The sequence below is a fragment of the Bufo bufo genome, chromosome 7 (genome assembly GCF_905171765.1).
Source record: "Bufo bufo chromosome 7, aBufBuf1.1, whole genome shotgun sequence".
NCBI lineage: Eukaryota > Metazoa > Chordata > Amphibia > Anura > Bufonidae > Bufo > Bufo bufo.
Genome location: NC_053395.1, coordinates 147,403,213 through 147,419,544, shown reverse-complemented (window position 1 = coordinate 147,419,544; position 16,332 = coordinate 147,403,213). Strand labels below are relative to the sequence as shown.

The window sequence follows — 16,332 nt, the reverse complement described above, 5'->3', positions numbered from 1 at the left end:
GGCCAAAAAACGTTCCGTTCTGGAACTGAAGACATCCTGATGCATCCTGAACGGATTTCTCTCCATTCAGAATGCATGGGGATAATCCTGATCAGGATTCTTCCGGCAAAGAGCCCGGACGACGGAACTCTATGCCGGAAAAGAACAACGCAAGTGTGAAAGAGCCCTTTAGAGATAAAAAATTCTGCCCTTACAACTCTGTTGTCTAGTGGTAAATCTTCTGCCAGCCAAACATAAAGGGCTGGAGTTCAATTTCCAACAAAGACCTTTTAAAATAATTTTTTTTTGTAAATGTTTGTGAGATCCCATGCAGAAAGACGCAGCGTAGTGCAGTACCAGCAAAGTGTAGGACATTACGCAAATCTCATGTGCACTTTGCAGATTTTTTTTCCGTGCAGAAATTGACCTGCTGTGCGGATTTCAAAATCCGCAGAATGTCAATTGTGTTTGCGGTTTTAGCCTAGAATTTCACCCTTTCCTTTTTTTTTTTTTTGCCGCAATAGAAATGTGGGAGGATTTATTTTAAGATTTGTTAGCAATGTGTGGAAACCTTTTCTCCAGTTTATTTTGCTTGTCTTTCGCAGCATTTCTCTGTCTAGCCTCTGGTCGAAGCTCCTTCACTGTCTTTAACCTAATATAATGATCAACATATGGCAACGCAAAGAACTTCTTTGTCTTGTAATGTCTTTTCATGTACCACGGTATAAGCCATTCTTTGAACTTATACCACAATGTTTCCCCAAAGCAGTCCTTTCTCCATTCTCCTGGTCTTGCTTTTTCCTGACCCGTCTGTAAGAGCATCTTCCCTCTCTGTAACCACCGCCTCAAGATTCTCCATAGACATGGTTACCTTGTAGAACCACTCAGGACTTGGCATAGATGTTTTTTGTTGCTTGGATTCTTGTTCTAAAGTCATTAGCATGTTTTTTTCTTTTAATAACGAATACCAAAGTTTGTGTAAGTCTTCACTACTTTTGCATCTCAGTTAGTTAATCATCCAAAAGTCACCAGTCTTGACGGCCCTTTCTCCCCAGTTTTTCGGGTCATCAAAGAACTCCTCCAGTCCCCTGCGAGCTACAGATGAGTGGAAAGATGAGCACTTGGGCCCAGAAGAGTTGCCACTGGTTCTTTTAGGCAAACCATTGAGGATGCTGAAATACACACAAGTACATCATGTGGTGTGGAGGTGGTTGTCAGGGCACGCTGGGAGTTGTAGTGCTGTACACATACAGGAGTATCAGACTGGCTGCTCTATAGGAAAATACATGCATTTACACAGAGCTGGAGGTCGCACCCTGCATGCTGAGGAGAACTATGAGCTGAGAGGGGCTGACGATGGCGGAGGTTTGTCCTCTCCTACCTGGAGAAGTCAGAATTTCACCCTTTTCAATGGAAGGGTTAGATCTACAGCAAAACCACCTCTAATCCGCACTGAAAACCGGTGTTAGAAATTGTGGAAATTTGTGCGAATCTTATGTGCATTCACCCTCAGGGGGCCTTACTATTCACTGCTCTAAAGTGATTATTATTGAGGCCGACCATGTCGCAGAGCCAAAGTAGCTGGGCCCTGGGCCCATGCCTGCAATACCTCCATCACTGCCATGATTGGTATGGCAACGTTTTCAATCAATCTCTTTTTTTATTGAATCAATTTTACCATCCAATAAGCACAGGTTAAGACAACATTAGTTTTCTAACAATATAGCTGAGCAAATAACATTGTCATATATCAATGTAATGAAGAAATGACGTCAACTAGGCATTTGGTAAAGAGTATGAAAGAAACGAGAAATATTTAAGGAATATTAATGAAAATCGTGTTGGATCACCTATTATTTAACAAAACAACCTGAGGAGACAATCATATGGAGTATTTAAAGCCTAAAACGCAACTTTTAATACATATTACTAATATATGATATCCCTACAAATAAATATGATGCGACAAAATACATAGAAAAAGTAGTAGGGAAAAAAAATGGGTGCACGGCGGCACCTATGGATAACCAGTTGTCCTACCACAACCCGGAAGGTTCCAAGGCTCCACGATCCCAGGAAGGAAGCTGAATGGGAAATGAAAGCTATCCCTGGGTACAATGACGTGGTGATGACAGAATGACAGGGAAAAGGAGATAGCCCTAAGTGGGGGGTACTGCTCTGGCCCTGATAGCTAAATGTATGTAGCAGCCTAACAGCAGAGCACCCGCCCTGATAAGTGCGACCCTGGCAGGAACCTTGCCCTGAAATAAATAGCCCTAGTACGCCCTGCTCCTATCTATCCCTACATGCACGTTTCAGCTTCAGAAGAAGGACTCATCAGGGGAAACATGGGGAGCTGAGCACAAGTATGGTTGGAATCCGTGGTATGGGCCGTAATAAACTGGCCCCAAAACGGTTCCCAAGTAATGTTGGAGCTGAGTCTGTATATAAAGTCAGCTCAAAAAGCAAGATAGGGGCGGTATTGTGGCATATGATACTAGCAACGGTCCACCCTGACTAGGGGCCTAGTATAAGCAGGCGATGAAAAGCCTGACTTACCCATGAAGGCCACCGGTCTTTTCAAAGGAGCGCCATTCTAAATAAAGGCTTGGATCTCTCCCTGGGACGCGGTGAGCGCTGATGACGTCACCGCGTTTTGAACGCGCCCGGACATGCGCAATTCAGCTGACGGGGTTGCCTAGTGACCGGGACGCGTCTCCGACAACTGTCAGCATTGCAATCCACCAGATGAGCGGCCGCAGTGAAGAAATGGTATTTAAGACGTTATAAAAGAATAATTTTAAGCTGATGGCATCAAGCAAATAGGGACACTTATAGTCAGCACATAACGAGGTCGCAGAGGAAAAATTCGGGATAGGGGTCGGCAGTCCACAAGATCAGCGCAACTGCCGCACCTATGTCATATAGTGCATATTATAGTCAGCCGCGCTTGTGCAACTCGGCACCCGTGCAGCATATATACAACATGCGAAAAGAAACGGGCAGTGAGTCAACCTAGATGAGGTCTCATCATGAAATAATTTCTTGCGTTAGGTATTATAAGGATTATGTGGTACGAAGAATGGAAGTCTCTGTCTCAGGCCCAGATACAAACAGGGAATATAACAAACACAAAACAATAAGAAAAGACAAGACTTATCTGAAAGTAGAAAACTGGCAACTCCAGAAGCACCACAGAGTACAACCGACCAGCTAGTTAGAAGGCAGGAAGAAAATCTATAAACCGCACCTCCAAGAGTGAGAAGCGGCTACTTATGGGAAAGGTAAATTACCAACAAGCAACACCTGAAGCAAGGGGTGTGGCATTCACCGAAACACAGACACAATAAGATCCACAGTGAACTTGTCAATTTAACTCCTGGTGCCTGCCACAGGAACGTCCGTGACACCTGGAGGCAGCACCCGCCAAAGGTCAACCAACCTGAACGCCGAGAGATCAGCTTTGAACCCTTAGGGACACCGAAGAGATGGAGGACTTATCGGTCGAGGAGTCAATGGTCGGGTCCATAACCATATTAAATTCGCCACCTAGAATAACGGGAGAGCCTTCTGCGAATTGAGCCAGTCTCTTGATAATTGTGGAGCCGAAGTTCGACTGTCCCTGGTTAGGAAAAAAGACATTAGCAACTGTAATGGTAGTGTGGTCGACTGAGAGCTTGAGAAATATAAACCGACCTCTAGGGTCTATGTCTGAGGACAAGACCGAAGGGCAGAAATGTTTATGGAGTGCGATGGATACACCTCCTGCCTTTTTGGATGTTGTGAGACTATGAAACCAAGTCTGGTAGTATCTATTCTGGCACTGGAGCACTGATGAGGCCTTAAAATGGGTTTCTTGGATCATGACTATCATAACTTTTTTCTTGTGAAATGGGTATAGTATCTGGCTACGTTTCTCGGGTTTGTTGAGGCCCCTAGTGTTATAAGTGCAAAATGAGACAGGTGTCTTCATGGTGGGCGGATATATGGCCAGCTCATCATATTGGTCCTGTCCCCTATCCAAGACGAGAACAAAACAGAAGGAAAGAACACAAGGTGGGGGAAACACAAATCAGGTTGAAAGTATGGAGACATGGATTCAAATGATATAATTAGAGCAGGCGGAGCCAATTAAAATCGGCTCAGGACACAAAACTACTAGTGAATGACCGCAGTCAAAATCAGCACTGAGTGCTGTAATCCCTAGGTGGGAGTAGGAGAGGTCAAGGGATGGACAGCAGCCCTACTAATCTCCAGCATCAATACAATCTGAATATGCCCTCATTGTCTGATAGGTGCCGGTCCCACCTCTGGGACCCGCACCTACAAGGAGAACGGAGCTGGGGAGAGTTGTGGCTGAAGGACCCCGGGTTTCACGGGGCCCGTCCACCACCAGGCGCAGCTTCCCGTCTCTCCCTTTGAAGTGAATGGGAGCGCACGGTGCATGCGCGGCCACCACTTCCTTTTATTTCTATGGGGCCAACAGAAATAGCCGAGCCAGCGCTCCGCTATTTTCGGCGGCTCCATAGAAATGAATGGAGGGCGGCTGCCCATGCGCAGTGTGCCCTCCTCAACTTTCTCCGCTCTGTTCTCCTTGAAGGTGAGGGTCCCAGAGGTGGGACCCGCACCTATCAGACAATGGGGGCATATCCTAGCGATATGCTCCCATTGTCTAAGATGGGATAACCCTTTTAAGTATAACAGGACAATGTTACAATGGCTGCCCTAACAGACATTAACTGGAATAAGACCGGTAATGGGCTACAGTGGCTAGCCTTAAATACAACAACTTCTAAGTCTACTTTCACACTCGCGTTTTGGCTTTCCATTTGTGAGATCCATTCAGGGCTCTCGGAAGCGGTCCAAAACAGATCAGTTTGCATTCTGAATAGAAAAAGATCCGCTCAGAATGCATCAGTTTGCATCAGTTCAGTCTCCATTCCGCTTTGGAGACGGACACCAAAACGCTGTTGGTGTCTGTCTGATGAAACTGAGCCAAAACGATCTGTCGTGGCACACAATGTAAGTCAATGGTGACGGATCCATAGAAAATGGATCTGTCCTCCATTGACTTTCAATGGTGTTCAAGACGGATCCGTCTTGGCTATGTTAAAGATCATACAAACGGATCCGTTCTGAATGGATGCAGATGGTTGTATTATCTGAACGGATCCGCAAGTGTGAAAGTAGCCTAACATTTATAAGTGAGCTTTAGTTCTGAGGAAGTGAAACAAATGCAAATTAAACCAGGCGTGATTAGCTTTTCGATAAGCCGTCGCAGCATCTTGAGGAGCTCTGGTGCTTGGCTGTGGATGGGTGCCATCTGTCGCGTTGCGGGATGGTTTGGATCATACAGGATCTTGGCCAATCAGGGAGTTCCACAGGTGGTAGGTCAAAAGTTTCCAATAGTCTAGGAAGATCTGTTAATGATTTAAACACTGCTGTTTTCCCATCCTTCCTGGCAATCAGTTGGAAAGGGTATCCCCATCTGTAGACAATAGAGTTGTCTCTGAGAGTTATCAGAAGTGGTTTTAAGGCCTTGTGTAGCATTAAAGTACGTCTGGCGAGATCAGGCAAGATGAGGATGTTCTTATTTACAGAGGCAGATGACTCAGGGTTCCTTGCCGCTCTAAGAATGGCTCCCCTGTCCTTGTAAAAATGAATCCTACATATAATGTCCCGTGGTCTGGAAGGGTCACCATTCCTCGGCCCAATGACTCTATGTATCCTGTCTATCTCAATGGGCTTGCCTTGGTCTCTATTTAGTTCTTTTGCAAAATATTCTTGTGCCCAGGGCTCCAGATCTGAAGTTGTTTCAGGGAGGCCTCTGATACGTGAATTATTCCTCCTATTTCTAATCTCTATATCATCCATATGTGTGAGGATCTCTTGGGTCTGTATAGCATGATCCTGTAGGACCTGGTGATGCGAGTCCAGAACTGTAGTACTTTTTCCTGCATCTCTTCCACCTCCTCCACCCTCTGGCCCACGTGCTTAAGATCTCTGTGCAGGGCTGCCATATCTTGCTTGTGAGAGGTTTCCAACCTCATAAAAGAAGCATCCATCTTATTTCTAGTGAGCAGCGCTTTTAGATGAAGTTTCCAATCCCAGTCCCCGTTTAAGTCTGTGGGGACTAGTGAGCTGACTGACCTGAGCGTCATGGCGGGAGATTTCCCCCCCTGTGATGAGGAGCCAAGAGATGTCGCCATGTGCCTGGAGAGTGCAGGGGAAGATGGAGCCACAAAGCTAGGGCTTACTGCCGCCGCGTATTAGACCGGAGAGTCGGCATTCGTAGACCCAGGTATTTTGGTCCGTCTAGTTGCTGGGGCGCCTAGGTTCTGTCTCACACTCGTTCTCCTCCAACATGGACTCCGTTCTGGCTTCGACCCTATCTGCTGGCTGGCTGGAGGTGCCGAAGAAGTGGAAGATCCCTCCCGTCTCACAATCTGCTGGTGCGGGGTTTGATGAGGGTCTTTTCCTGCAACCCACCATTTGTTAGGTGCTGCTGTAGATGTCCTGTAAGCGGGGTAATGGCTGGAGGTGTTCAGGAGCTGAAGAATCGTGCTGCTCACACCGCCATTGGAAAGCTCCGCCCCCTCAATGTCCTTCTTTCTGATACTTTATTGCAGACAAATAATAAAATTGCAAATGCATGCAACTTTTATCCCATGAAACCCATCATTAACGCTTATAAAATTGTGTATAGCCCCAGCATACAGACGAGCAACAGGAGCCTAGTAGGCTAATATGGTTATGATATTGGTGAAGTATTCCCTTAGCAATTGGTAATTTTAATGATGTACTGTGAACATTTGATCCTGATGCTCTTATTTCGTAACATAAATCAGTTTAGTAGGACCAAGGGACACTTGTTAGCAAAGATTCAATTGTGCTAATAAGATATATGTGGTGTTAAGTTAAGGAATAGATTCAGTAACCGCTAGGTAGAGCACCATTTGGAGATAAGTGATCTCTTAATTAAGATGGTAAGCTTCTACAGAAAAAATATACACAATGTAGGAAACAGCAAGTGAAATAAAGCCACTAAGCACATAAGATAAAAAAAATAGAAGATGAAGAGTGTGTGGAAGACACAGAAGATGCCTTTGCGCTCCGGCAATTTCTTATTAACGCTGAATCTGACAGTCTAATTACCTCAGGAGCCTCGCGCTCTGAATAAATAAATATGCAAGTGACTGCTTAGAATGGGGAGATGGGAGATAAACCGCCTCGACAGGCAGACAGCGAGAACAGGTTATTCTCAGATAGCATCTGTACAGTGGTATATCTTCTCCAGCTTAATGAGCTGCCTTGAATGTGCACAAGTTTCTGGGTTGAAGTGATTTTCACTTTAAAAAGTTTAACGCTCATCAGAATACTTCATTCAGGCTACCCTACCTTAGCTAACGAGTATATCTTTCTCTATCAATAAATTATTAACCCTTACAACTGAGCTATTATGTAGATCGGGGTTAGGTACGTTCATTTTTTAACATTGTTTCAATGTTATAGAGTTCTGCTGGTTGCTATTGGAAACAGTCAACAAACTTGTCAACACAATTGTGAATTGCTCTGGGCTACAATACTGAGCACAAGTTACTGGAGTTTTTTTATGTACACAAATTGTACATGGAAACAGTTAAAGCTAGTTTCACATCTGCGTCAGAGCCTCTGGCAGGCTGTTCTTGTAGGAGTTCTCCGTATCCAGCATTGCCAGATACTGCCGCCTGCCCCCTTTGAGTATAATGGGTTCCGGCAGAGATAATATGCAGAGATTCAGCTGGACAAAAACCGCTACACACAGTGGTTTTTGTCTGGCCAGTTTTTCCTGGCATTCTCTGCCGGAACAGCCGTCCGCACATAAGAAGGTGGCCTAAATTGTGGGCAGAGATGTCTTCACACAAGAGACGTTCCAACAAATTGGAAAATGTATGTGTAAATTAATGAAGTGCTTCTATTGTAAGAGTTTAGTATTACCCTTGAGTATGAAAAGTAGCTTAGCTCGAGAGGACTGGCACTCATTGAAGAGACTCAGCTTTGTAATTTCATTTTTCATGTTTGTACTTATTTTCAGTCAATGCTCCATGGAAAAAGAAAATAGCTAATTAATTCATACCAGCCAAAACAAAGACCCTTCATTAGACAGCACTCTTTTGGGGTTCTTGCTCCTCATCAGTAGAAAGCAGGTTACTGGCTGGCTGAATGGGATCAGGGGGAGGGGAGTTATTGGCTTTCATGGAAGAGAGGTGTATGGAAAAGTATGCAATTTACCCCTGAGGGTAAAGCCTTACATGGTCCTAAAAGGGTTTTCTAACTAAGGCATCCCCTATGCATATGTCCTGTTAGGGCATATGGCTCTCACTATTGGCTCCATGTAATTCTATTGTAGCAGCTGCTGACTGCTGGGGGTTTAAGAGTACGACCACAGGGCACAGTCATGTCATGGTTGTAAGGTTGCCATGCTGTGTTCGAGTACCATGCTGCTGAAAGTGCTTCAGCTTGCTCTAATTAATTTAATGAAGGCCACAGTGTTCAGTGGGTCTGTATTGTTAATCGGCCACCTTTAATACCATGCGCCCATTACCAATACAAACCCACAAACAGTCAGGCCCTTTAGGCTCCACGGTACTCGAACACAGCATGGATGCATCTCGACTGTGACACAACTGTGTTGGGTGGTTGTACTCTTAGGGTTTATGGTCTTCATGAGATAAGCCCATTTTGTCCAGTAGTAGGCCATTGCTTTAGGCAGACTTTGGATGGTTGTATCTATCATACAAACGGTTCCAGAGGTTGCACCTAGGATAAAATACCCTAGCAAGTCAGCATGTCTATTGCACCAACATGCTTATATACATAACAGCATTTCAACCTTGAGTGGTAATCACAGGAACTGAATATCATGTATACATCTGGGGAAAGCAAAATATATTCACCTTCTTGTACTGAGTCTACAAGAACCATATGGCAATTTGTTTCTGATACAACTTGTGGTAGTTGGACAAGTTTAGGTTACTCAGTGCAGCTTGCTTATAGGTATTGATTATCTAAATTAAGCCAGTTTTTCTCATCATACAGTCACGGACACTAAAGTGTAGTATGTGTGATTAAAAGTTGCATCTACAAAGACTAACTATGCATGTGTTTACTTTCAGTTCGGTCCATATTCACTGTACCTGGGCTGAGCCTTAAACCTGAAATCCGAGATCTGATTTTCCCACATCGGAAGGTTTCTCAGCCAGCCGCACACCATAAGCCATGGTGAACATTACAGAGGTAAATTTCCTGACCACACGTTTATATGCCAGTGTGACATACATAATCAGATAAGCTCATTGTACTCTTCATAGAAGCAGACATAAAGAAATACAAATCCTTATATAACGTGCAAAAAAAAGATTGGTGAAAGCTTCATTTTTCTGAAACAGAGGTCCAAACCCTGCATAGACAAAGGCCCCTTTCAGACGAATGAGTTTTCCCGCGCGGGTGCAATGCCTGATGCGTACACATTGCGCCGGCACTGAATCCGACCCTTTTAATTTCAATGGGTCTGTGTATATGAGCGTTGTTTTTCACGCATCACTTCTGCGTTGCGTGAAAATCACAGCATGTTCTATATTCTGCATTTTTCATGCAAAGCTGGCTCCATAGAAGTGAATGGGGCTGCGTGAAAAATGCATCGCATCCGCAAGCAAGTGCGGATACTATACGTTTTTCACTGATGGTTGCTAAGAGATGCATTTTGTAAACATTCAGTTTTCTATCACGCGCGTGAAAAACGCATCAATGCGCATTTCACCCGCGCGATAAAAACTGAACGCAATCGCAAACAAATCTGACTGAACTCGCTTGCGGAATGGTGCGAGTTTTCCTGAACACACCCTGAACTCATCTGGAGACAATCCGTCACGCTCGTGTGCAAGAGGCCAAAGAGGTAAATGATAAACTCCTGGATGCATGCAACCACCACCCAAGGGAGACAAGGAACTTACTACATACTGTTAGTTATTTTAATACAGTTAACTCCAGATATATGGACTGGACATAGAAAACAATTTCCAGTTGATGGGCTGTTTTCATTTCAAATACAATACAATCCAAATTTATTGTTAATAAAAAACAGCACCACATACCTATTACATCCAGTGATGTCTCCTCTCATGTAGACTTTCTCTTTGCTCATCTTCTCCATTTGGCCTTGATGACTTCTTTTAGCTGCATCTTGTCTCTACTGAGTTTGGCACATAGGCATATTCACTTTTTCATCATCCTCCCCCTCCTGGTGCCCCAATATTGTCATCCTGCTGCTACCTCCAATACTGTACCCACTGTGCTCCCCAATGTAATACAGATAGTCCCCCCCATAGTAATAGTGCTCCTAATTTCTCTCAATAGTAATACTGCCCCTTACAGTACCTCAGTATCAAAATGCTGTTCAAGAGTGCACCCATAAGTAGCAGTGATGAATAATAATGCTCCCACAGTACCCTCAGTAGTAGAAATGCCACGTAGTGCCCCCAGTAAAAATAAGGCCACCCTATAGTGTCCCCAGCAGTAACAATGCCCCATCTATAAGGCACCCTTTTGGAGCCCCCAGTAGTAATAAAGCCAGTCTATAGGGCAGCCATATAGAGCCCGCAGTAGTAATAAAGTCTAATATAGTATCCCCAGTAGTTATAATGCCCCCTAGAATGGGCCCAGTATTATGTTCCACTGTAATAGCTCCAGTAGCTATAATGCCCGCTGTAGTAGTCTAAGTATTTATAAAGCACCCCAGTAGTGCTTCTAGTATTTATAACGCTCCCTTGCAGTGCTCCCTGTATTTATAATGCTACCCTGGGGCCCCAATATTTATAATGTCCGTTGTAGTAGCTCCAGTAGTTATAATGTCCCCTGTAGCAGCCCCAGTATTTATTAAGCCCCCCTGTAGTGACTCTATAGTTCTAATGCCCTCCTGCAGTTATAACCCCCCTTTGTGCCCCTGTATTATAATGCCCCTTGTACTTCTTCAGCCTGTATTAATGTCCCCCGGTAGTGCCCCCTGTATTATAATGCCCCGTGTAGTGCTCTGGCCTGTATTAATGCCCCTCCTGTAGTGCCTCCTGTATTATAATGGCACACATGCAGTGCTCCTGCCTGTATTAATGCCTTCTGTAGCGCTCTGGTCTGTAATAATGCCTCCCCTAAAGTGCCTCCTGCATTATAATTCCCCATTGCATTGCCTCTAGTAGTGCCAACATGTACAGTCAGGTCCATAAATATTGGGACATCGACACAATTCTAACATTTTTGGCTCTATACACCACCACAATGGATTTGAAATGAAACGAACAAGATGTGTTTTAACTGCAAACTGTCAGCTTTAATTTGAGGGTATTTACATCCAAATCAGGTGAACGGTGTAGGAATTACAACAGTTTGCATATGTGCCTCCCACTTGTTAAGGGACCAAAAGTAATGGGACAATTGGCTTCTCAGCTGTTCCATGGCCAGGTGTGTGTTATTCCCTCATTATCCCAATTACAATGAGTTCATTTCAAGTGTGCTATTTGCATTTGGAATCTGTTGCTGTCAACACTCAAGATGAGATCCAAAGAGCTGTCACTATCAGTGAAGCAAGACATCATTAGGCTGAAAAAGCAAAACAAACCCATCAGAGAGATAGCAAAAACATTAGGCGCGGCCAAAACAACTGTTTGGAACATTCTTAAAAAGAAGGAACGCACCGGGGAGCTCTTTAACACTAAAAGACTCGGAAGACCACGGAAAACAACTGTGGTGGATGACCGAAGAATTCTTTCCCTGGTGAAGAAAACACCCATTACAACAGTTGGCCAGATCAAGAACACTCTCCAGGAGGTAGGTGTATGTCTGTCAAAGTCAACAATCAAGAGAAGACTTCACCAGAGTGAATGCAGAGGGTTCACCACAAGATGTAAACCATTGGTGAGCCTCAAAAACAGGAAGGCCGGATTAGAGTTTGCCAAATTACATCTTAAAAAGCCTTCACAGTTCTGGAACAACATCCTATGGACAGATGAGACCAAGATCAACTTGTACCAGAGTGATGGGAGGAGAAGAGTATGGAGAAGGAAAGGAACTGCTCATGATCCTAAGCATACCACCTCATCACGAAGCATGGTGGTGGTAGTGTCATGGTGTGGGCATGTATGGCTGCCAATGGAACTGGTTCTCTTTTATTTATTGATGATGATGTGACTGCTGACAAAAGCAGCAGGATGAATTCTGAAGTGTTTCGGGCAATATTATCTTCTTATATTCAGCCAAATGCTTCAGAACTCATTGGACGGCGCTTCACAGTGCAGATGGACAATGACCCAAAGCATACTGCAAAAGCAACCAAAGAGTTTTTTATGGGAAAGAAGTGGAATATTATGCCATGGCCAAGTCAATCACCTGACCTGAATCCAATTGAGCATGCATTTCACTTGCTGAAGACAAAACTGAAGGGAAAATGCCCCAAGAACAAGCAGGAACATCACCAGGGATGAAGCCTAGCATCTGGTGATGTCTATGTCTTCCAGACTTCAGGCTGTAATTTACTGCAAAGGATTTGCAACCAAGTATTAAAAAGTGAAAGTTTGATTTATGATTATTATTCTGTCCCATTACTTTTGGTTCCTTAACAAGTGGGAGGCACATATGCAAACTGTTGTAATTCCTACACCATTCACCTGATTTGGATGTAAATACCCTCAAATTAAAGCTGACAGTCTGCAGTTAAAGCACATCTTGTTAGTTTCATTTCAAATCCATTGTGGTGTTGTATAGAGCCAAAAATGTTAGAATTGTGTCGATGTCCCAATATTTATGGACCTGACTATATATATATATGAAAAAACCTCACCTGACTCCCATTCCCCACTGCTGTCTGCAATGTAGGCCACAGGCCTCTACTGGTCTACAGCCTGAATTGCCACATCCCGGCACAGGTTGTCAAAATGACATCACTGTGACCTCCTACGTCAGATCTCAAGTGGCACAATGACATGATCACAAACCCCTGCCTCCTATGAACACCTGTGTCAGGATGCAGGTGTTCATGACCAGGTCATCACGTCACTTGAAACCCAGCGCAGGAGGTCTTGATGACGGCATTGCTACCTCCTGTGTTGTTCTACTTCCTCATAGGCTTCAGGTCCAGTGTCCTATGAGGCTGAATGGTAGGAACTGAAGCCCTAGGTTCCCCTGGTCTCAGCAAACTGCCACCCCTCGGAGGCAGATCAGTCACCTGAGGCAAGATGAGCATCTCACCTCATGGCAGATGTGGTCCTGTTGGTCACAGGCCGCAGATAATTGTCTCATGGGCCATATGCAGTCTGCGGGCTACATATTTAAAAACGCTACTCTAGTATCAGCTGCAGGTCGCCATAAGTTTATTCATGCAGTGAATTTAGAAATTTTAAAAACCATCTATATGGAATTAGTCAAGAAAGAATTTTGGTGTTCGAGGGTAGACTTTAAGTTCAAAATTTGCTTCAAGTGTGGAGAATCCTGTGTTTTAGAAATCTCCCCCATATGCTGCTGACCATATGCTTCCCTTGGACCTCCAATAAGCAGTGCGAGTGCTGATGGATGATAATCATCCATCGGCGCTAGTTAGCGCTAGCCTGATTACACAGGGCAATGCAAACTTCTATAGATGATCGGCAGCACATCCCTGATTACACAGTGTGCTGCCTATAAACGGGCATCTTTCGTCCTGATGAAAGATGCACATCAGCCGTTAAATGAGTGTAGCTCATTCATTGGCTGATTGACTACTTGATTACACAGACCAATTATCACGAACGAGCATTCGGATTTCAATAATTGCAGTGCAGTCTAAGAGAAGAATTCTAAAGTATCACACACATATGACAGTTTGGTTTGTCGGTACATCTATTTATTAAGGGAGACACAGGAAGTAAGGAGCACCCGCGATACAAAGTGCGGTGTCATGTGATCCTTCAGATGTCTTATGTTTTTCTTGGGAAGGGAGTAATCAAAGGAAAATATAGTAGAAGGAAGGAACTGGTTAAGCTTGATTAAGTTTTGGCCTCGTCCAGTTACTGAGTAACCTGTAGTTGTGAATTTGTTTGTCTTTCATTTGCTGTAGATCACTTGCCCATGATCATCGCTGTTCTTAGTAAACTGTTCAGGAAATATTGATACTGAGTGGTATATTGCACATTGTATGTTTATAAAGATCTCCTTGCTTTCTTCTTTTTATCTAGATGGACGTTCAGCCACCAGCTGTTTGCACCCATTTGAATGTATCAGCCTTTCATCCTACTTTGCACTCGTTCCCCTACCTTCTGCCTTCTTCTTAGAGAAGCCATCCAGAAATAAAAGAATCTTGCACCTTAAAGAAATATAACGCTGCGTCCACATCTGCATATGGCATTCTGTTCCTACAAAGGAGCAGAATACGGTAATTGCCATATCTGTAATATCCGGGACCACTGCCGGGGCCTGCCAAATCCCTATTCATTATAATGGGAACTGTTGTGTTTCCGGCATGAATGCCAGCTTTTTACCGGAAAAATAACACTGCATGCTGAATCAGAATACAGGAATGCCGTAAGTAGATGTAGACATAGCCTAAACCCTGCTTTATCTAGTCCTCCACAGCAAAAATGATTACTTCTCCCACAGTTTTGCTGCTTTCCTATAGCAGAGACTTGATGGAAATGTGACTGCCTAGTAGATGTTGATCAGTAGTACAGATATTGATTCAGAATATCATCATATGTTATGCCCAAATGAATGGGGAATGTTATAGAGACAGGTCTCTTCTGCCTTTTACCTGCAGATCATGATATTTCTGGATTGAAATGAGAATTTGAGTCTTAGAAATGTTCACTTTTTTAACAGATCTAGTACTGCTTACTTGAACTTTGCTGTACATTGAAATATAAAGTCGAAAAACTGCTGACATCATATAAAATAAACTTATATATGATACCATTTCATTGTTGGGTCTAATTCTGTTATTAAAAATCATGTATCTGTGGTGTTGGTACTGTAAGGGGTTAGCTTGCCCGTTTAGAGATTCCACAGTCAGACTTGGCTCTCGCCATTCTGGTTTACACAAGACATCCCCGCCATCATCCTGGTTGGCCAGCCAGCTGGACCTCCTGATTGGTAGAACGACTGAGACCTGTAATTGGCAGAGTGGAATGGTGGTGACTGGTGGGGCCAGACGTCACAGAAGTGCTGGAAGGTAAGTATGTTACCACCACCTTGTATAAATATATGGGAAATTCAAAAGCACAGTTATCCAGTAACAATATGAAATGATTGCTACTCAGTGCATCAACTGTCTAATTCAAAGAGGCTTCCATAGATGTATCTTATTGCCACTTATTTTTTTATTTTATTCTTAATTTCACTCTGATACAGATGATACAGATGATAATTAAGAGACGGACACAGATTTTAGAGGAAGTTACAATTCAGATTACTTGTTTAAAAGAGGTAATTAATGCATTACCACAAGATGAGATTTTTAAACTATGACAGGAAAGGTTTTGCAAGAGTTTAAATTCACTAGAGAGAGAAATCATAAATAAAAAATAAAAAAAATTTAAACACAGACAGTGAAATGAACACAAATAGAAGCACCCATCAATATAATGTATCAACATCTAACAGATTAGAAAGTTTAGCCACACCCCATTTTTTAGACCACACTCCTCCTCACCATTGAGCGCGAATGAGACACACTCACTCACCAACACTGGTGAGGAGACACACGAGAACTCAGAAACAACCACACAAATACAATTTGACAATGTCAGTACAATCAGACAGTCAACACAAGGAGGGGAACATCACCAACACACAGTCACAATTACCACCAGCAACCCAACAATTCGGGTATGACCACACCAATCAGGACACGGGCACAAAACAACGGAGAGGGGAGGGAGGAAACACAAGAAACCACTCACACAACAGATACAGGACACGTCCGTAATGGACAATATAGTAATTAATTTAAGTCAAGTACAATTGACAAACGCACAGATTTCACTACTTAATAAAGGACTTAAATTTTCACCTACTACTACACTTGATAAGTTCACTACATATATAGGGATTGAAAAAGTTTTTTTAAAAATGTGTTTAAAAAATATTATATAAAAAAATCGAATAATGAGGGAGAATCCTGGCCCCCTCCAAATATGAACCTACTGATTTAAAAGCGAAATCCCCAAAATACCCCAGGCAAGAGATGGGTTTCGAAATATCGACATTTAAGAAGAATGTACATAGCGATATCAGAAAATTGAAGAAAAATAGAATGACATATAATGTAACCAAACAAGAAACGGAAGCAATTAAGCA

General features: G+C 43.4%; 2 protein-coding genes across 4 annotated transcripts in view; one reads left to right on the top strand and one right to left on the bottom strand.

Moving 5' to 3' along the window:
* Positions 1-14,328, top strand: part of CDK15 (cyclin dependent kinase 15) — a 243,718-nt gene extending 229,390 nt beyond the window's left edge. For all 3 annotated transcript variants that reach the window (XM_040441007.1, XM_040441006.1, XM_040441005.1), the window contains 2 exons: positions 9,135-9,255; positions 14,217-14,328. In XM_040441007.1, the coding sequence (XP_040296941.1) occupies positions 9,135-9,244 (110 nt within the window). In that variant the 3' untranslated portion in view covers positions 9,245-9,255; positions 14,217-14,328. The remainder of the gene's footprint in view (positions 1-9,134; positions 9,256-14,216) is intronic.
* On the bottom strand, positions 523-1,319 carry LOC121007836 (39S ribosomal protein L47, mitochondrial-like). Its single transcript, XM_040440076.1, is given in 2 exon segments — positions 523-799; positions 801-1,319. Coding segments are annotated over 2 exon segments (399 nt in total). The 5' UTR covers positions 923-1,319.
* Positions 14,329-16,332: the final 2,004 nt, after the last annotated feature.